This window comes from Oncorhynchus mykiss, chromosome 15 (genome assembly GCF_057628025.1).
Source record: "Oncorhynchus mykiss isolate SJ-2025 chromosome 15, ASM5762802v1, whole genome shotgun sequence".
In the NCBI taxonomy this organism is placed as follows: domain Eukaryota; kingdom Metazoa; phylum Chordata; class Actinopteri; order Salmoniformes; family Salmonidae; genus Oncorhynchus; species Oncorhynchus mykiss.
This window is the reverse complement of record NC_143036.1, coordinates 24,690,001-24,711,350: the sequence shown is the minus strand read 5'-3', so window position 1 is coordinate 24,711,350 and position 21,350 is coordinate 24,690,001. Positions and strand designations below refer to the sequence as shown.

At 42.2% G+C, this 21,350-nt stretch overlaps 1 protein-coding gene across 2 annotated transcripts in view; it reads left to right on the top strand.

The window, feature by feature from the left end:
* The first annotated feature begins 3,764 nt into the window (after positions 1–3,764).
* LOC110489841 (solute carrier organic anion transporter family member 5A1) overlaps positions 3,765–21,350 on the top strand; it is a 91,080-nt gene continuing 73,494 nt past the window's right edge. The window contains exons 1-2 of one of the 2 annotated variants that reach the window (XM_021562783.3): positions 3,765–4,142; positions 4,668–6,375. In XM_021562783.3, the coding sequence (XP_021418458.3) occupies positions 5,373–6,375 (1,003 nt within the window). In that variant the 5' untranslated portion in view covers positions 3,765–4,142; positions 4,668–5,372. Of the gene's footprint in view, positions 4,210–4,667; positions 6,376–21,350 lie in introns of both variants that reach the window. The other variant, XM_021562784.3, reaches the window with a different exon arrangement.

Genomic DNA, 21,350 nt, shown 5'->3' with positions numbered 1-21,350 from the left:
TATTTGTTTTATTTCACCTTTATTTTACCAGGTAGCCTAGTTGAGAACAAGTTCTAATTTACAACTGCGACCTGGCCAAGATAAAGCAAAGCAGTGGGACACAAACAACAACACAGAGTTACACATGGAATAAACAAACATACAGTATAACACAATAGAAAAAAAAGTCTATATACAGTGTGTGCAAATAAGGTAGGATAAGGGAGGTAAGGCAATAAATAGGCCATAGTGGTGAAATAATTACAATATAGCAATTAAACACTGGAGTGATAGATGTGCAGATGATGAGTGTGCATCATAAATCAACTAAATAACAGTATGGGGACGTGGTAGTTGGATGGGCTATTTACAGATGGACTATGCACAGGTGCAGTGATCTGTGAGCTGCTCTGACAGCTGGTGCTTAAAGTTAGTGAGGGAGACATGAGTCTCCAGCTTCAGTGATTTTTGCAGTTTGTTCCAGTCACTGGCAGCAGAGAACTGGAAGGAAAGGCGGCCGAAGGAGGAATTGGCTTTGGGGGTGACCAGTGAACTATACCTGCTGGAGCGCGTGCTACGGGTGGGTGCTGCTATGTTGACCAGTAAGCTGAGATAAGGCGGGCCTTTACCTAGCAAAGACTTATACATGACCTGGAGCCAGTGGGTTTGGCAACGAATATGAAGCGAGAGCCAGCTGACTAGAGCATACAGGTCGCAGTGGTGGGTAGTATATGGGGCTTTGGTGACAAAACTGATGGCATTGTGATAGACTGCATCCAATTTAATGAGTAAAGTGTTGGAGGCTATTTTGAAAGTGGCATCGCCAAAGTCAAGGATCGGTAGGATAGTCAGTGTTACAAGGGTATGTTTGTCAGCATGAGTGAAGGATAATTTGTTCTGAAATAGGAAGCCAATTCTACATTTCATTTTTGATTGGAGATGCTTAATGTGAGTCTGGAAAGAGAGTTTACAGTCTAACCAGACACCTAGGTATTTGTAATTGTCCACATATTCTAGGTCAGAACCGTCCAGAGTAGTGATGCTGGACGGGCGCACAGGTGTGGGCAGCGATCGGTTGAAGGGCATGCATTTAGTTTTACTTGCATTTCAGAGCAGTTGGAGGCCATGGAAGGAGAGTTGTATATGGCATTGAAGCTCGTCTGGAGGTTAGTTAACACGGTGTCCAAAGAAGTGCCAGAAGTATACAGAATGGTTTCGTCTGCGTAGAGGTGGATCAGAGAATCACCAGCAGCAAGAGCTACATCATTGATGTATACAGAGAAAAGAGTCGGCCCGAGGTTTGAACCCTGTAGCACCCCCATAGAGACTACCAGAGGTCTAGACAACAGGCCCTCAAATTTGACACACTGAACTGTCTGAGAAGTAGTTGGTGAACCAGGCGAGGCAGTCATTTGAGAAACCATCTCCCGATAAGAATGTGGTGATTGACAGAGTCGAAAGCCTTGGCCAGGTCGAGGAACACAGCTGCACAGTACTGTCTCTTGTCCATGGCGGTTATGATATCGTTTAGGACCTTGAGCGTGGCTGAGGTGCACCCATGACCAGCTCGGAAACCAGATTGCATAGCGGAGAAGGTACGGTGGGATGTGAACTGGCCGGTGATCTGTTTGCTAACTTGGCTTTTGAAGACCTTAGAAATGCAGGCATAGCCATGGTAGCCATAATAATGGCATGCCCAGCATTTTTATACATGACCCTAAGCATGATTGGATGTTAATTGCTTAATTAACTCAGGAACCATGTTTGGAAGCACCTGCTTTCAATATACTTTGTATCCCTCATTTACTTGTGTTTCCATTATTTTGGCAGTTACCTGTATCTTAGCTGTCATTCCTGCTGGCAAGGTTGGTAGACATTAGAAAAGCAAGCAAAATCTAAGTGTACTGAATAAGACTTACTGTCACGTTCGTTGAAAGGATCGGATCAAAGCGCAGCGTGGTATGCGTACATTCTCTTTATTAAAAGAACTAACAAACAAACCGTGAATTAAACAATATAGTGCTGACAGGCAACTACACATAGTCAAGATCCCACACCAGAAAGTGGGAAAAAAGGCCTGCCTAAATATGATCCCCAATCAGAGACAACAATAAACAGCTGTCTCTGATTAGAAACCAAGAGGCACAGGACGTACTGGACTGTGGATGCGCACCGGTCCCACGCACCACCTGATGCGTGGGACCGGTACAGGTGGCACCGGGCTGATGACACGCACCTCAGGGCGAGTGCGGGGAAGAGGCACAGGACGTACTGGACTGTGGAGGCGCACTGGAGACCTGGGGCGTAGAGCTGGCACAATGACCAGTTTGGCTTTTTTATGGCGGTTTTGGAGCAGTGGCTTCTTCCTTACTGAGCGGCCTTTCAGGTTATGTCAATATAGGACTCGGTTTACTGTGGATATACTGTAGATACCTTTGTACCTGTTTCCTCCAGCATCTTCACAAGGTCCTTTGCTGTTGTTCTGGGATTGATTTGCACTTTTCGCACCAAAGCACGTTCATCTCTAGGAGACAGAACGCGTCTCCTTCCTGAGTGGTGTGATGGCTGCGTGGTCCCATGGTGTTTATACTTGCGTACTTATGTTTGTACAGATTGGCGTTTGGAATTTGCTCCCAAGGTTGAACCAGACTTGTGAAGGTATAAAAAAAATTAGGAGGTCTTGGCTGATTTCTTTTGATTTTCCCATGATATCAAGCAAAGAGGCACTGAGTTTGAAGGTAGGCATTGAAATACATCCACAGGTACACCTCCAATTGACTCAAATTATGTCAATTAGCCTATCAGAAGCTTCTAAAAGCCATGACATCATTTTCTGGAATTTGCCAAGCTGTTTAAAGGCACAGTCAACTTAGTGTATTAAACTTCTGACCCACTGGAATTGTGATACAGTGAATTATGTGAAATAATCTGTCTGTAAACAATTGTTGGAAAAATGACTTGTGTCATGCACAAAGTAGATGTCCTAACTGACTTGCCAAAACTATAGTTTGTTAAATAAGAAATTTGAATTTGTGGAGTGGTTGAAAAACGAGTTTTAATGACTCCAACCTAAGTTTATGTAAACCTCCGACTTCAACTGTAGGTAGAGTTATTAATGTGACTATGCATAGATAATAACGGAGATGCTTGGATATGCAAGCCCGTCTCCGGACCACCCCCCAGCCATCCTCATGTACTTTGTGCCCCCTCAGATGTCTGGGGTGCATGACACCCCTGATTATAGTAGGTGTACTGTAATAAGACATACATAATTGTACTTGCCACAGAGCTGCCTTTAAGATACTGTCAAATTCATGGCCACTTTACAGGGCTTTACAGGGTTTTTAACAGAGTACCCCTGCTCTAGGTTATTTGAAGGTGGGGGCTAATAGTTATATTAATGCTCCAGTGTGTTTACCTATCTAGGCTAATTAATAAGAAAGCTAATAAGGTTTTGAATAAAACATAGGCTACTTAAATACGTTTTACCTTATAGAGAACATTATGCGAGAAAACATCCTTGATATATATGGAGAAAACTACAGCAGCAAACAACAAACGCAATGCTTTAAAATTAATTCACATACATTGAGTTTACAAGCTGCATAGCATTTGAATTGAAAGTATTCCTTACTTTCAATTCAAATGCCATGCAACTTCTGGATAAGTGGCTGCAGTAAGGTTTTTTTCCCCAAGAATAGAGGCGATTGTGCAAATAGCCAATTCATTCCCGCAGTCAAACCCCGGTGGGGTCAACGAGGGTCCCAGCTGTCGATTATAATGCTGTGTTCTGAATGAGCTGAGCGGCTGACCAATCATTTTGGAACTTTGTGTCTCACTGTCCACATAATCGATTACATTTATAGCGAAACATCCATCATCTTTTCTGACGCTCCGTGTGTCGTTTTCACGACAATCCGAGTAGGCTAGAGCAGACAATCACCACTTGTTTCTCATGTTTGGAGAGAACGTAAGGGAAATTAAGGGAGAGCATGGCGATGGAAGGACTACAAATCCCGGTCGCTTGCGTGAAAAATGATTCGCCCCTTTACATTAGCCTATTCCCCCACACCACCCGCAATCTCATTCACTGAGTGGCAGCGTTGGAGACAACAGCCTACTTCCGTCTCTCGGTCCTGCGCGAGGATTCGAGCCTCAATACGGTAAACGATGGCATCTTACGGTCGCTTTTCTCTTTACATTGTCTGGAAGTTTGGTGTCAACATAACAGTTAAGTTCAAGAACGGTTACAGCTGTATGTCTGAATAGTTACTTGAATCATGTAGCCTATATTTTCTGAAAGGGTAACCAGTGGTGTTTTTCATTGTTCTCTGAATTCATCGCTTGACAGAACGGGAGATTTGCTATGGCAGGTTTTTAATTTCGACTCAATTATGTTGATTTGTTTTGTAAGAAATTACTGTTTCTTGTTGACCGTTATTCATCGAATATGTAACCTATATCGTATGACTTGTTTCAAAAATGACACAATGTTGCCAGTGGGATATAGGAAAGACGAACCACGATGGAGATGTAACACATGTAACAACCTTGTACACATGGAGAATAGCCTATTTGTCAATCAATCAAATGTATTTATAAAGCCCTTCTTACACCAGTTTATGTCACAAAGTGCTGTCAGGTGAATGCTTTTGTGGTTAATTGTCTCCACTGTCATTTCTCTGTAGGATTCTGCTCAGCTGTTTGAGAGAGAAACAAGCTTCCCCACGAGGACTTAATGCAGTGACAACTAAACAAAGAGCGATCAAATCACCACTGACCAGAAAAACGAAAAACAGGACAAAAAAAAAAAACTATACAAAGGATCTATTATCTTCTCCAAATCCAAACATCTCAGATAGCTTACATAGTTCCCTTAGTGTTTTGCTTGCTTGTTGCCTGTCAACAGAATTACTTCATATAAATAACGGTCGGGCTGGCTCGCTGGAATCACACAGTTGAAAAACGTTATGTTTTTCTATCCAACCCAGATAGCGCTGTTTAGTTGTTTGTGAGATATTTTTATTGATTTATTTTAGCCCAAATGAGGAGCATACATAGTATGTTTGTGATATAAGCAAAGCAGCATTGCTCTGCTAAGTGCAAACAACAATGCAGCTGAATCATGTCCATTGCTAGAGAGTCCCACCAGCACCAACACAGGTCTCCATATCTACTGTCAGGGCAGTGTACTTTCTACTGCTGTCTGCCCAGAAGTATTAGTAGTCACACTAGTACTGTGTGCTAATGTGGCTCTAGCTATCCACTCTGAGACACTGGCCCCCAGAAAGAGTAGTTGCTGCCCGAGCAACAGCTAATGGGGATCCAAATAAGCTAAGCTGAGATACAGTGATACTCAAGCCTTAGTTATCTTCAGTAGCCCAACAAACACAATGATGTCATCAGACAACGACGAGACGGGCTCCGACCTATCAGATTCCCTGGAGGTCCGTGAGGTCCTACAGTTCCAGAACCAGTATCAGTACATGACCCATGACACAGGGAGCTGCTTCAAGTCCAAGAGTCTCCCCATCCTGAATGGGCCCTGTCTGTCAGGCTGTGATGAGCCTCTGCTGGGGGAACCACGTTTGGTCCATACCACCCAAACCTCCATGGCCACAGCAGCCACCGACCACCACAGCAGCCAGCTCCATCGCCAAACCCCCACTGACCCTGACTCTAGCCAGGCAGAGTCTCCCTCCTTTCTGACAGACTTCAAGCTCCAGTCCCCCTCGGCCTCCAGCCTGATGGGGCTGAGAAGCTCCATGGCCACTGGAGCCAGGGATAAGAAACTAGGCTTCTCTTTAACCCGCTTCCTCCGTATCCCCGCCAGCAAGTATGTGCAAGCCATCCTGGCCGACTCGCGCTGCTTCCTGTTCTGCATGTGCTACCTGACGTTCATCCAGTCGCTGATGGTATCGGGCTACCTGAGTAGCGTCATCACCACCATCGAGAAGCGTTACAGCCTCCGCAGCTCCGAGTCCGGCCTTCTTGTCAGCTGCTTTGACATCGGCTCTCTCTTTGTCGTCGTCTTCATCTCCTACTTTGGAGGCAGGGGTCAGAGGCCGCGTTGGCTGGCGGTAGGAGGGGTGTTCATAGCCGTAGGAGCGGCTCTGTTCTCCTTGCCACACTTCATCTCACCACCCTACCAGATCCAGGAGCTCAACTCGTCCACGGGCCACGAGGGTCTGTGCCAGAGCGGGAACGGCAGCGGGCGGGATGCCTTGGACGTGGCGTCGTGCCCCCGAGACCAGGAGGGTAACGAACACAACCTGTACGTGGCGCTATTTATCTGTGCACAGATCCTGGTGGGTATGGGGTCGACGCCCATCTATACCCTGGGACCCACCTACCTGGACGACAACGTCAAGAAGGAGAATGCCTCCCTCTACCTCGGTAAGACACCTTTGATTAATCGTTATATATCTGTTATAACAATCTAATTTCTAAAGGTTTTTACTGGCCCCCTTTGCTGAGTAAACTGGGCTACTGACTGTTTCAGGTGTTATTAAACGTATGTAGCTTGTGCATACAATACAGTATATATATATCCCTGGAAAGTGGAATTTCGCGGATCATGAGGTTCACATCAAGTTCTCATAGTCCTGTCATATGTTCTCATCAGAGTTGGGGTCAATTCCAATTCAATTAGAAATTCTTGAATTCACTCATGAAGTGGAGAATGTATGTTCACATTAACATTGACATTTGAGTCATTTAGCAGACACTCTTACCCAGAGTGACTTAGTTAGTGCATTCATCTTAAGAATGCTAGGTTGGGAGAACCATATCACAGTCATAATAAGTACATTTTTCCACAATAAAGTAGCTATCAGCAAAGTTAGAGCTAGTAAGGTGGGAAGAAAAGTAAAGTGGAAGTGTTAGTTCACAAAATACTTTTTGGGGGGTGGAGGTGAGGTTGTGCAGTGGAATTATTTAAGGTCGAATTAAAAAAAAAAATGAATTTCAACAATCTTTAGGTTATGGGATTGGAATTGAATTGGAATTAAACATTTTGTATTGGAATTGTAAAAACATTTCATCTTTGGAATTGAATTGAATTAGAATTCAATATATGTACATTTCACAGTTATGTAATGGAGTTAATGCACTTAGTATAAAACATTGACTGCAGGATTTTAAAATAATAATTTAAACTTGTATTTCTATATTTCAAGTATAACTAGTATAGTGACATAATCATTCTGAGGAATTGCAATTGAATTGAATTTACAGTCAGAGGGAATTTAATTAGAATTTAATTAGTGGAATTAACCCCAACCCTGGTTCTCATATTGTACGTTCTCCAATGCGTTCTGTTTAGCATAGAGGTCGGGGGATGAACAGGGACGGGAACAGACATTCCTCTCAGAGCTCTCGGGACACACAATTAGCCGTCGCTAACAGAATTAGTCTCAATTAGCTTTGCTGATTGGGTTCCGTTATAAATGTGGCTAGACCGGCACATGTGGAGGTTACGGTGAGGGATGGTCTTCCATATCTCTCTACCATATCTCTACTCGACTAGTCTAGCCCCCTGTAGAACCCAGGTTCCTAAAATGTCTCCTTATGACTAGAGCCTTTCCTCTGTAGTTCACCTCACATCTTCATGGAACTCTAACAAAGGCAAGCTGTCAGCAGTTTGTACACAATTATGTCAATTATGAGCAGACTAATGATGTGATAAATAATGTAAACACAGAGTGGTGGGTTGGACTCTTAAGGGCAGGATCTAGAGGGCAGTCTGCCCATACCCCCCAGCTGGGTAATTGGGGCAAAGGGGACAACCCTCAGTCTGGGGTAACAGCTGCTTAATGTCCCAACACTGGCAGAGACAGGGTGTTACGTCAGTGTTTCCCCTATACTGCTAAATCGTGGCTGCCACTGCATTTAAAATGCCTGAATTTAAAATGGATCAAATTGAGATTTTGTGTCACTGATCTACACACAACATCCCATAATATTCAAGTGGAATTATGTTTTTAGAAATGTTTACAAATTAAAAATGAAAAGCTGAAATGTCTTGAGTCAATAAGTATTCAACCCCTTTGTTATGGCAAGCCTAAATAAGTTCAGGAGTAAAAATGTGCTTAACAAGTCACATAATAAGTTGTGTGGACTCACCCTGTGTGTAATAATAGTGTTTAACATGATTTTTGAATGACTACCTCATATCTGTACACTACACACACAGTGGTTCGTCCTTTAAAAGTTGCAGCGTACTGCAGCACAGCTTGCGTGGTGCCGCAGAATTCTATGGCACGTTATTTAATTTCCAACCACTGGTACCATTAATGCTAGTTAGTGCTAGTTTGACCACCAGAGGGCATCTTTGAGAAGTGTTTCATAGCCTTCAATAGTGGCTGTGTTCGAGAATTTAAAACCTTTTTTTGTAAAAACATAATATATGGGACTGATTTTAAGAAATGTTGCTTAATTAATTTGATTAATATTATGGTGTTTCCGTTGGGATGGAACGTAAAATATGGCACTGTACAACGTGATGGGCGGGAGTAGGATACAGTGCTTGGCTATTTAGCTAAAGAATCCCTGTGTTGTGCAGGCACGTGGGAGACCAGGGTTCAATTCCCAGATGGGGAGGAAGGAGTAGGCTGTCCTTGTAAATAAAAATGTGTTCTTAACTGACTTGAATAGTTAAATAAAGGATACACTAAGAGCATAACATTTCTACACCCTAACTGTGTCATTTTCATCTAACCAATACCCAAACGAAGATTCAGTGAAAATAAAAATCTCATTGATTTATCAAGACCAGTCCCCATGCTTTTCTCAGAATAGAGCAAAATGGTGCTAAAATAGTTGTAGGCTATTGATTCAAATCCTATTGCTAACTTCAATATGCCCTTTAAATAAATAAAACCTACACCACTTTTAACAGCACATTACTCAACGCTAGTGAGACTCATAGGCCTACAGTATATCGACAAATGTGACGTGACTCTCCGCCAATAATTAGATATAGAGGATTGGAGGATTCTAAATTAAAACCAAAAGCCGCCTCATGGGTCTCCCGGTGGCGCCCAACATGAGTATCTGTAGCAACTAATTTTGCATTGTGATGCGGTGACCTAGACAGCGACGCCAATGGGGAGGCCCCATCCACAAACTATCAAAATACAGAGAGGTTTTGGTCAAGGTATATTGTCCTGCTAACAGCCCATAATGGGCTATGATAATACTGTACATGGTGTCCAGGTCAGGATAACCAAAACATGTCTTAATTAAAGACCGGGCTACACTACTACAGTAAGTGCAAAATCATCCAAATAAAAGAATAAAAACCTTAGTGTAACAACAGTTTTAGTAAGTCATACTGAAGCTGTGCACAATTATCAGTTTCTATTTAGGTTTATGTCGCCCATTCATTGTCAATTAGAGACACATTATAGAACCCAAAAGCATCATCAGGACTCTAACTTCCCCTTGCGCTGGTCTGGAGCAAAGAAGTGGTGACGCAGGGTACCGTACTAAACCACAAAGGACCTCTAAGTACCGCAGCATAATCACTAAACTTTTAGTGGAGCAACCACTGTACAATTATCTGTAAGGTCCCTCAGTCGAGCAGTGAATTTGAAACGCAGATTCAACCAGAAACACCAGGGAGGTTTCCCAATTCCTCACAATGAAAATAAAAATCAGACATTGAATATTCCTTTGAGCATGGTAGTTATTAATTACACTTTGGATGGTGTATCAATACACCCAGTCACTACAAAGACCTCAATCCTATAGAACATGTGAGGGCAGAACTTAAAAAGCGTGTGCGAGCAAGGAGGCCTACAAACCTGACTCAGTTACACCAGCTCTGCCAGGAGGAATGGGACAAAATTCACCCAACTTATTGTGGGAAGCTTGTGGAAGGCTACCCGAAACATTGACCCAAGTTAAACAATTTAAAGGCAATGCTAACAAATACTAATTGTATGTGTGTGAACTTCTGTTCCACTGGGAATGTGATGAAATAAATAAAAGCTGAAATAAATCATCCTCTCTACTATTATTCTGACATTTCACATTCTTAAAATAAAGTGTTGATTCTAATTGACCCGAGACAGGGAATTTGTACTAGGATTAAATGTCAGGAATTGTGAAAAAACTGAGTTTAAATGTATTTAGCTTAGGTGTATGTAAACTTCCAACTTCAACTGTATTTAAATTAAATATATATGTAATTTTCAATCAACTTTTTCAATAAACTAAATACATGTTTTCACTTTGTCATTATGGGGTATTGTGTGTAGATGGGTGAAAAAAACAAATATTGGATCTATTTTTAATTCAGGCTGTAACACAACAAAAGTAAGTCGAGGGGGATGAATCATTTCTGAAGGCACTGCATGCATTAGTAAGCGTGCCTGCATGTGTCCTGGTTTGTGTGTATGTGTTTGTGTAAGAGAGAGAGAGCAAGAGAGAGAGAGAGATGAATGGAGGGTTGAAGGTTGAGCTGACAAGGCCCCTCACATCATTACCTACCCTACGGAGCATGCTTAGCAGAGTCCACCTACACTACACACAAACTGCCTGCAGGACCAATAATTGACCGTCCCTTACGACACAAGACTCCAGCGGTGGCTGGGACTGCACTGGGAGAAAAACATGGCTCTGATATTAGCCTTCTTTAACCCTGGCTTTAACAGGATGCTCTGGGCAAACACATCACCCCTGTAAGGCTGATTAGAGGCAGCATTCGTAGAGATAGTGGCCCAAATTGCACCATATTCCCTATCTTGCATTACTTTTGACCAGAGCGTATAGGAATAGGGTTCCATTTGGGATACAGTCTGTGACAGAGGCACCAGTCGCTAGGCTAGCGTTCCGTTGACCGTGTTGGCTTTGTTCAGTCCGTCACTCAACGTTGACGATAGTCTGTTTCATTTCAACTGTAGTGTTGTTGGTGATTACAAGGACTTGAGACTTGTCTGTGCATGTCAACTTACTGTGAATAGGAGATGAGCAGATAAAAAATCCTTTGGCTCTTCTAAGGTATGTGCGTGCGTGAGTGAGGGTGTGTTGACTTCTACGTAAGGTCATTAACGATAGTGACAGATATCCACAGGGTTTATTCTGCGTGTGTTTTTTTGGTCCGCCTATTTCCAAACAGTAAAAAAAAATGTTTCAGTGTTAACTTAAACGACTAAAAGCAGATAGAAAGTATGTAGAAAAGATCATGGACCTAAATATTTTTAAATGAAATGATCTTTGAGAACCAATAATCATCCAAATAAAAGCTAGACAGTCAGGGGAAGTATTTTTGTCATGGCATGGTGCCCCCATTTATTTTGTTATAACATTTGAGTCACTCAGATAGCATAAGCCATGGCAAAATGCGTAGAACACAAAATTAGCTTTAAAACTGCAACATTTTCTCTCCGCAACATGTAAAAAGGTGTAGAATTGCAAGAAATTTGCTTTAAAACAGCTACATTTTGGCCTGCGGCCAACAGGAGGGCACCAGTTACCACAACCCCACCATGACCACCACCTCAGCTCCTTTTTGACCCAGAATAAACCCTGATACAGTTATTTTTAAAAATTGGATTGCCTTTGTCTTTAAATTGTTTGTGTGTCTGTGTGTCTCTGTATGTGTGTGTGTGTGTGTGTGTGTGTGTGTGTGTGGTACATGGGGTGTGTATCCTTCTTCATCTGTTCAAGCCTTAACTCCCTTATCTTACCTCATTTGCACATAGACCTTTTGTTTTCTTTTGTTCTACTGTATGTTTTGTTTATTCCATGTGTAACTCTGTGTCGTTGTATGTGTCGAATTGCTACGCTTTATCTTGGCCAGGTTGCAGTTGCAAATGAGAACTTGTTCTCAACTAGCCTACCTGTTTAAATAAAAGGTCAAATAAAATAAATAAATAAAGTGTGTGCGAGCGAAGGCATTCCTCAAAAGTGGCTCCCCATACCCATAAAATGTTGACCGTATCACTATGGAAACAGCAGAGGTATGGGGGTGACTTTTACCTCTTCTCTTCCTCTCTCTCTCCTCACACTCCCACTCTTCTGTCCCTGGCTGTGTCCCAAATGGCTCTTTATTCCCCATGGACCCTGGTCAAAAGTAGTGCACTATGAAGGGAATAGGGAGCCATTTGGGATGGAACAAGACTCTCTTCACAGTCCCCACCCCTCTCTCCCTCTTGCCTTTTAAAACATATGTGTACTCACATTGATATACCCCTATCTATCCATCTACTGTAGTTCAGATTAGAGGTCGACCGATTAATAGGAATGGCCGATTTCAGGTTTTCATAACAATCGGAAATCGATATTTTTGGACACCGATTTGGCCGATTTAAAATATATATATATATATATATTTTTTTTTTTCACCTTTATTTTACTAGGCAAGTCAGTTAAGAACGCATTCTTATTTTCAATGACGGCCTAGGAACGGTGGGTTAACTGCCTTGTTCTGGGGCAGAACGACAGATTTTTACCTTGTCAGCTCAGGGATTCAATCTTGCAACCTTGTGGGTAACTAGTCCAACGCTCTAACCACCTGCCTCTCATTGCTCTCCACGAGGAGCCTGCCTGTTACGCGAATGCAGTAAGCCAAGGTAAGTTGCTAGCTAGCATTAAACTTATCTTATAAAAAACAATCAATCAATCAATCATAATCACTAGTTAACTACACATGGTTGGTGATATTAGTAGTTTATCTAGCGTGTCCTGCGTTGCATATAATCGATGTGGTGCGTATCGTTGCTCCAATGTGTACCTAACCATAAACATCAATGTCTTTCTTAAAATCAATACACAGAAGTATATATTTTTAAACCTGCATATTTAGCTGAAAGAAATCCAGGTTAGCAGGCAATATTAACCAGGTGAAATTGTGTCACTTCTCTTGCATTCATTGCACACAGAGTCAGTGTATGGGCCAACTAATTTGCCAGCATTTTACGTAATTATGACATAACATTGAAGGTTGTGCAATGTAACAGCAATATTTAGACTTATGGATGCCACCCGTTAGATAAAATACGGAACGGTTCCGTATTTCACTGAAAGAATAAACGTCTTGTTTTCGAGATGATAGTTTCTGGATTCGAACCATATTAATGACCTAAGGCTCATATTTCTGTGTGTTATTATGTTTTAATTAAGTCTATGATAGAGCAGTCTGACTGAGCGATGGTAGGCAGCAGCAGGCTCATAAGCATTCATTTAAAGAGCACTTTTGTGTGTTTGCCAGCAGCTGTTTATGACTTCAAACCTATCAACTCCCGAGATTAGGCTGGTGTAACCAATGTGAAATGGCTAGCTAGTTAGCGAGGTGCGCACTAATAGCATTTCAAACATCACTCGCTCTGAGACTTGGAGTAGTTGTTCCCCTTGCTCTGCATGGGTAACGCTGCTTCGAGCCCAGGTAGGAGCGAGGAGAGGGATGGAAGCTATACTGTTACACCGGCAATAATAAAGTGCCTATAAGAACATCCAATAGTCAAAGATTAATGAAATACAAATGGTATAGAGAGAAATAGTCCTATAATTCCTATAATAACTACAACCTAAACCTGGGAATATTGAAGACTCATGTTAAAAGGAACCACCAGCTTTCATATGTTGTCACATTCTGAGCAAGGAATTTAAACGTTAGCTTTTTTCCATGGCACATATTGCACTTTTACTTTCTTCTCCAACACTTTGTTTTTGCATTATTTAAACCAAATTGAACATGTTTGATTATTTATTTGAGGCTACATTTATTTTATTGATGTATTATATTAAGTTAAAATAAGTGTTCATTCAGTATTGTTGTAATTGTCATTATTTCAAATACATGTATTTTTAAATTGGCCGATTAATCGGTATCGGCTTTTTTTGGTCCTCCAATAATCGGTATCGGTATCAGCGTTGAAAAATCTTTATCGGTCAACCTCTAGTTCAGATTGCACTACTTTTGTCTTTCCAGGATTCTCTGGTTAGGAGTGTTGTTGGTGATGGCTTTTGACCTGTCTCTGGACTGGTCTCCTTTTTAACCACAAATCAAATGGTTCAGTCCCTCCATGCACTCCTCGCCCCCCTCAGTGATACCAGAGCAGTGAAGTAGTGCTCTAAAGAATTAGCTCGAAACATTTATAAACTAATAATAATTCGAGAGCTCTTCTTGACAATTGATGGCCTGATAAAGCCTACCCCTGCAAACCTATGTGAACTTTCCTCCAAATGTGATGAGTTTGCAGTATATTTGAGAGATAAGATAACAAACTTTAGGCTGGGTATCAGTCAAGCAAGACCTGATGAGGAGTTTGATGATATACTGTACGTGCCGAAGACTACCATGCAGAGCCACTACGGATTTATTTTCCCTGTTGACACAGACATGCTCAGGAAAGTAATATCACAACTTAGGCCTTCTACCTGTCTATCCCCACCACCTTCTTCAAAACAGGTTTTAATTGCATATCTGAAGAAGTGCAAGCTATTGTTAATCACTCCCTGTCCACGGGCACTTTCCCCACCACACTAAAAACTGCTGTGGTGAAATGCCTTCTGAAGAAAAGTGATCTAGATTCTTCAGCTTTTAGCCATTTTCAGCCAATCTCTAACCTTCCATTATTAAGCAAAATTCTGGAGAAATTGGTGTTCTAAAAGCAAAATGATTTTCTAACTGCCAACTATATGTAAAAAGAAAAAATCCAATCTGGTTTTCGGGCCCACCACAGCACAGAGACGGCCTTAGTTAAAGTGGTAAATTATCTTAGAGCCAACACAGATACCAAACAGCTCTCTGTCTTGGATTTAAGTTCCGCATTCAACACTGTTGACCATGACGTCCTTCTGGATAGACTGGAGAGGTGGGTTGGCTTCTCCAGTCCAGTTCTAAATTGGGACCTTTTGTCACCCTTGGTGAACATAACTCATAGAAAATACATATCACATGTGGCATTCCACAAGGTTTGATTTTGGGTTCGGTACTGTTCAGTTTATATATGTTCCCCCTTGGCAGCGTTATCAGAAAGCACAGCATTTATTTAGACTGTTCCGTGGACAATACACAACTTTACATTTCTGTGTCACCAGAGGATTTTAGCTGCACAAATAAATGATTAGACTATATTAGTGATTTAAATACTTCGATGGCTCACAACTTCCTTCAGCTAAATCAAAACAAGACTGAGGTACACTACATGACCAAAAGTATGTGGACACCTGCTTGTCGAACATCCCATTCCAAAATTATGGGCATTAATATAGAGTTGGTCCCCCCTTTACTGCTATAACAGCCTCCACTCTTCTGGGAAAGCTTTCCACTAGATGTTGGAACATTGCTGCGGGATTGCTTCCATTCAGCCACAAGAACATCAGTGAGGTGAGGTCGGGGCACTGATGTTGGGCAATTAGGCCTGGCTTACAGTCAGCGATCCAATTCATCCCAAAGGTGTTCGATGGGGTTCAGGTCAGGGCTCTGTGCAGGCCAGTCAAGTTCTTCCACACCGATCTCGACAAACCATTTCTTTATGGACCTCGCTTTGTACACAGGGGCATTGTCATTCTGTGACAGGAAGGCCTTCCCCAAACTGTTGCCATGAAGTTTGAAGCACAGAATCATCTATAATGTAATTGTATGCTGTAGCGTTAAGATTTCCCTTCACTGGAACTAAGGGGCCTAGCCCTAACCATGAAAACAGCCAATATTCCTCCTCTACATAACTTTACGGTTAGCGCTATGCATTTGGGCAGGTAGTGTACTCCTGACATCCGCCAAAACCCAGATTTGTCCGTCGGACTGACAGATGGTGAAGCGTGATTCATCACTCCAGATAATTTGTTTCCTCTGTTCCAGAATCAGCAGGTAGCCTAGTGGTTAGAGCATTAACTGAAAAGTTGATAGATCAAATCCCTGAGCAGACAAGGTAAAAATCTGTCATTCTGCCCCAGAGCAAGGCAGTTAACCCACTGTTCCCTGGGTGCTGAAGATGTGGATGTTGATTAAGGCAGCCCCCTGCACCTCTATGATTCAGAGGGGTTGGGTTAAATGTGGAAGACACATTTCAGTTGAATACATTCAGTTGTACAACTGACTAGGTATCCCCCTTTCCCCCAATAGCAGCAAGCTTTACACCACTGAAGTCAACACTTGGCATTGCCCATAGTGATCTTAGGCTTGTGGAAACCCATTTTCATGAAGCTCGCGACGAACAGTTCTTGTGCTGACGTTGCTTCCAGAGGCAGTTTGGAACTCAGTAGTGAGTGTTGCAACCGAGGACAGACGATTTTTATGTGCTACTCGCTTCAGCACTCGGCGGTCCCGTTCTGTGAGCTTGTGTGGCCTACCACTTTGCGGCTGAGCCATTGTTGCTCCTAGACGTTTTCCACTTCACAATAACAACATTTACAGTTAGTGATGCACCGATATTACATACCGATATCCAATATTTTCATTGCCAAAAAAAACGATACAGATAACCGATATTACTTTTTTTTGTGGCCTTTCAAGCATTCTAGAACAGTTAAATAGTTCACACACACACACACACACACTCACACACGCAGCGGTCTAAGGCACTGCATTTCAGTGAAGAGGCGTCACTACAGTCCCTGGTTCAAATCCAGGCTGTATCACTTCCGGCTGTGATTGGGAGTAACTGTTTCTTGTCTGCATCAAAGTAGCTGTCCTTGTACCTAGCATCGAACACGGTGGTGACACAGTAAAGAGAGAATGCTATCGAATCGCTTGTTCACAGCCTGTGTCGGCAGTTTTGTTGAGCAGGCTTTTCAGTGCCGTGACCGAGGGTATCACGTCTGCTACAGGCGCAGTTGATGAGCTTATTTCTCGAGTCAGTTGTTCGAATGGAGCTAGGAGTGTGTTCATGTTTCCGAGTTTCAAACATGTTCTCAAATGACATTGAAATGGCAGCATCGGTATGACAACCAGCACATTCTTGAGCATGCAATACAGCTTTCCTCAGTACGAAATCATCGTCGACCCACTGTGCTGTCAGACTCAGCATGCTCATGGGGCTGACATCGCTGGTCCAAATGTCAGTCATGAAGCTAATAGCAGTGACGCTATTACTGTGTAACTCCGGGAGGGCAACATCTGAAAAATAGTGTGTAGTGTGTACTGCTGCTCGACCAGTCGGTGAAAGCCAACATCACCTACGACAGAGAACGGTTGATTGTCAAGGGCAATGAATTCCATTATCTTGGCTTTAATGGATTTCACCTTTAAGTCGTCTCGCTGAAATTGTCTTACTCTTTCAAATGACTGCTTGACTTGTTGACTGCTCGATCCAAGCAGCAGACATTGTGGGCTAAGTTAGGAATGCTGTATTTCAAGTGGCGTCATTACGTCATGTACCCACGTTATATAGCTATGCACGTCAGCTTTGACATCGATTTTGCACATCGGCGTTAATCTAGACTTTGGGCCGATGCCGATGTTGGCATTTTTAGCTAATATCGACTGTTTCCAATAAGTTCACCGATATATCGTGCATCCCTACTTACAGTTGACCGGGGCAGCTTTATCAGGGCAGAAATTTGACAAACTGCCACGTTGAAAGTCACTGAGCTCTACAGTAAGGCCATTCTACTGCCAATGTTTGTCTATGGAGATTGCATGGCTGTGTGCTCGATTTTATACACCTGTCAGCAATGGTTGTGGCCGAAATAGCAGAATCCTCTAATTTAAAGGGGTGTCCACATACTTTTGTATATATTGTGCTTATTGTTCGTGCCAAAGCACAGAGAGCGAATCTGTCCACACATTGTAATTCACGGCAATAAAGATAAAACACCAGGTAAAAAACCTAGCTTTTATTTTAGATTCTGAACTCAATTTCGAATCACACATGAGGAATGTGACCAAAATAGCTTTTTACCACCTGAGGAACATTGCCAAGGTGTGGCCGTTTCTCTCTTAGTCTGATACAGAGAGACTCATCCATGCTTTTATTACAAGCAGGGCTGGAACTGTGGTCATTTTAAAAAGAGATCTTAAAATACAGATTTTTAGCTTTGCTTTACCTTTGGGTGCTTTTTAGTCGTTCAGTTTTTATTGTTTTTCTTTTGTTTTTAATCCTCTTATGTTTGTTGTGTAGTAAACATTTCACAAAAACACATCGTTTTTGTTCGTTTTTTTTCTCCTGTGAAGCACATTGATTCCATGTCTGAAATGTGCTGTATAAATAAAGCTTGATTTGATTTGATGCCTGCATTGACTGCAGTCAGCTGAAAAGACTGGTTTGTTTGGACTGGTTTGTTTTTTTGTCTTAACAGTGCATACGAACTCCTGTAAGATCTCACTGTCTTTATCTTTGAGCATAAACTGTTCTGCTACTGTGGCAAGCAGAGCTCATGTGTGTGTCCAGTGTGTGTCCCCGTACACACACACACACACACACACACACACACACACAGAGTGCTCTCCTCTCTGCTCTCCTCCGATAAATTTCGAAAGAGAAGAGCTGCTCAGAGTCTTAGTCCCCCCCATGCTCGCTCCCCCTGTGTGAGTGAGTACCGGAGTGCGTGTGTGGATGGAGTGTGCTTTGTGTGTGATATTGCAACCCCACATGTACCTTATGTTGTGTTCTGAGAGTAAGGACAGAAGGTTTAGCACATCTGTCTTCTTCTGCTTTTCAGTCACTCAGGGGATATCTGTAGTGGTCTCAGTCTATGGCTTTCTCTCTCTCTCTCTCTCTCTCTCTCTCTCTCTCTCTCTCTCTCTCTCTCTCTCTCTCTCTTTCTGCTCGCTTAGTCAATTGACCTATATACAGTATCCTGTCCTGATTAGAAACAACCAAAGGTAGACACACACACACACACACACACACACACACACTGTCCCTCTGGTCTGGTAGATCATGTTTCGGGTGCAAACAGGGCACACGTTTGCCCTTCTCACAGACATATCCCTGTCCTGCTCTTTCAAAGTCCCATCTCTCTCTCTCTCTATTTCGCTCTCTCTCTCTCTTTCGCTCTCTCTCGCTCTCTCTCTTCAATTCAATTCTCGCGGCTTTATTGGCATTGGAAACATATGTTAACATTGCCAAAGCAAGTGAAGTGGATCATTTACAAAAGTGAAATAAACAATACAAATGAACAGTAAACATTACCCTCACAGAAGTTCCAAAAGAACATTACAAATGTCATATTATGTACAGTGGCTTGCGAAAGTATTCACCTCCCTTGGCATTTTTCCTATTTTGTTGCCTTACAACTTGGAATTAAAATTTGTATCATTTGATTTACACAACATGCCTACCACTTTGAAGATGCAATTTCTTTCATTATTGTGAAACAAACAAGAAATAAGACAAAAAAACTAAAAACTTGAGCGTGTATAACTATTCACCACCCCCAAAGTCAATACTTTGTAGAGCTACCTTTTGCAGCAATTACAGCTGCAAGTCTCTTGGGGTATGTCTCTATAAGCTTGGCACATCTAGCCACTGGGATTTTTGCCCCATTTTTCAAGGTAAACTGCTCTAGCTCCTTCAAGTTGGATGGGTTCTGCTGGTGTACAGCAATCTTTAAGTCATACCACAGATTCTCAATTGGATTGAGGTCTGGTCTTTGACTAGGCCATTCCAAGACATTTAAATGTTTCCCCTTAAACCACTTGAGTGTTGCTTTAGCAGTATTCTTATGGTCATTGTCCTGCTGGAAGGTGAACCTCTGTCTCAGTCTCAAATCTCTGGAAGACCGAAACAAGTTTCCCTCAAGAATTTCCCTGTATTTTGCCCCATCCATCATTCCTTCAATTCTGACCAGTTTCCCAGTCCCTGCTGATGAAAATCATCCCCACAGCATGATGCTGCCACCACCATGCTTCATTGTGGGATGGTGTTCTTGGGCTGATGAGAAGTGTTGGGTTTGCGCCAGACATAGCATTTTCCTTGATGGCCAAAAAGCTCAATTTTCGTCTCATCTGACCAGAGTACCTTCTTCCATATGTTTGGGGAGTCTCCCACATGCCTTTTGGCGAACACCAAACATGTTTGCTTATTTTTTTCTTTAAGCAATGGCTTTTTTCTGGTCACTCTTCCTTAAAACCCAGCTCTGTGGAGTGTACGGCTTGAAGTGGTCCTATGGACAGATACTCCAATCTCAGCTGTGGAGCTTTGCAGCTCCTTCAGGGTTATCTTTGGTCTCTTTGTTGCCTCATCTCTTGGCAGGTTTGTTGGCAGGTTTGTTGTGGTGCCATATTCTTTCCATTTTTTAATAATGGATTTAATGGTGCTCCGTGGGATGTTCAAAGTTTCTGATATTTTTTTATAAACCAACACTGATCTGTACTTCTCCACAACTTTGTCCCTGATCTGTTTGGAGAGCTCCTTGGTATTCATGGTGCTGCTTGCTTGGTGGTGCCCCTTGCTTGGTGGTGTTGCAGACTCGGGGGCCTTTCAGAATATATACCGAAAGGCCCCTGATATATACATTATATATATGTGACACTTAGATTGCACGCAGGTGGACTTTATTTAACTAATTATGTGACTTCTGACGGTAATTGGTTGCACCACATCTAAATTTAGGGGCTTCGTAGCAAAGAGGGTGAATACATATGCACGCACCACTTTTCCGTTTTTTTATTTTTCATACATTTTTTGAAACAACTAATGTTTTTCATTTTTCTTCACCAATTTGGACTATTTTGTGTATGTCCATTACATGAAATCCAAATAAAAACCTATTTAAATTATAGGTTGTAATGCAACAAAATAGGAAAAATGCCAAGGGGGATGAATACTTTTGCAAGGCACTGTATATGTACAGTGTTGTAACAATGTATAAATGGTTAAAGTACAAAAGAGAAAATAATTAAGCATAAATATGGGTTGTATTTACAATGGTGTTCTTCATTGGTTGACTTTTTCTTGTGGCAACAGGTCACAAATCTTGCTGCTGTGATGGCACACTGTGATATTTCACCCAGTAGATATGTTAGTTTATCAAAATCTTTTGGGGATTCTTTGTGGATCTGTGTAATCTGAGGCAAATATGTGTCTCTAATATGGTAATACATTTGGCAGGAGGGTAGGAAGTGCAGGTCAGTTTCCTCCACATTTTGTGGGCAGTGTGCACATAGCCTGACTTTCTTAATAGCAAGGCTATGCTCACTGAGTCTGTACATAGTCAAAGCTTTCCTTAAGTTTGGGTCAGTCAGATTGGTCAGGTATTCTGCCACTGTGTACTCTCTGTTTAGGGCCAAATAGCATTCTAGTTTGCTCTGTTATTTTGTTAATTCTTTCCAATGTGTCAAGTCATTTGTTTGGGTCTAGTTGTGTTGCTGTCCTGGGGCTCTGTGGGGTGTGTTTGTGTTTGTGAACAGAGCCCCAGGACCAGCTTGCTTAGGGGACTCTTCTCCAGGTTCATCTCCCTGTAGGTGATGACTTTAT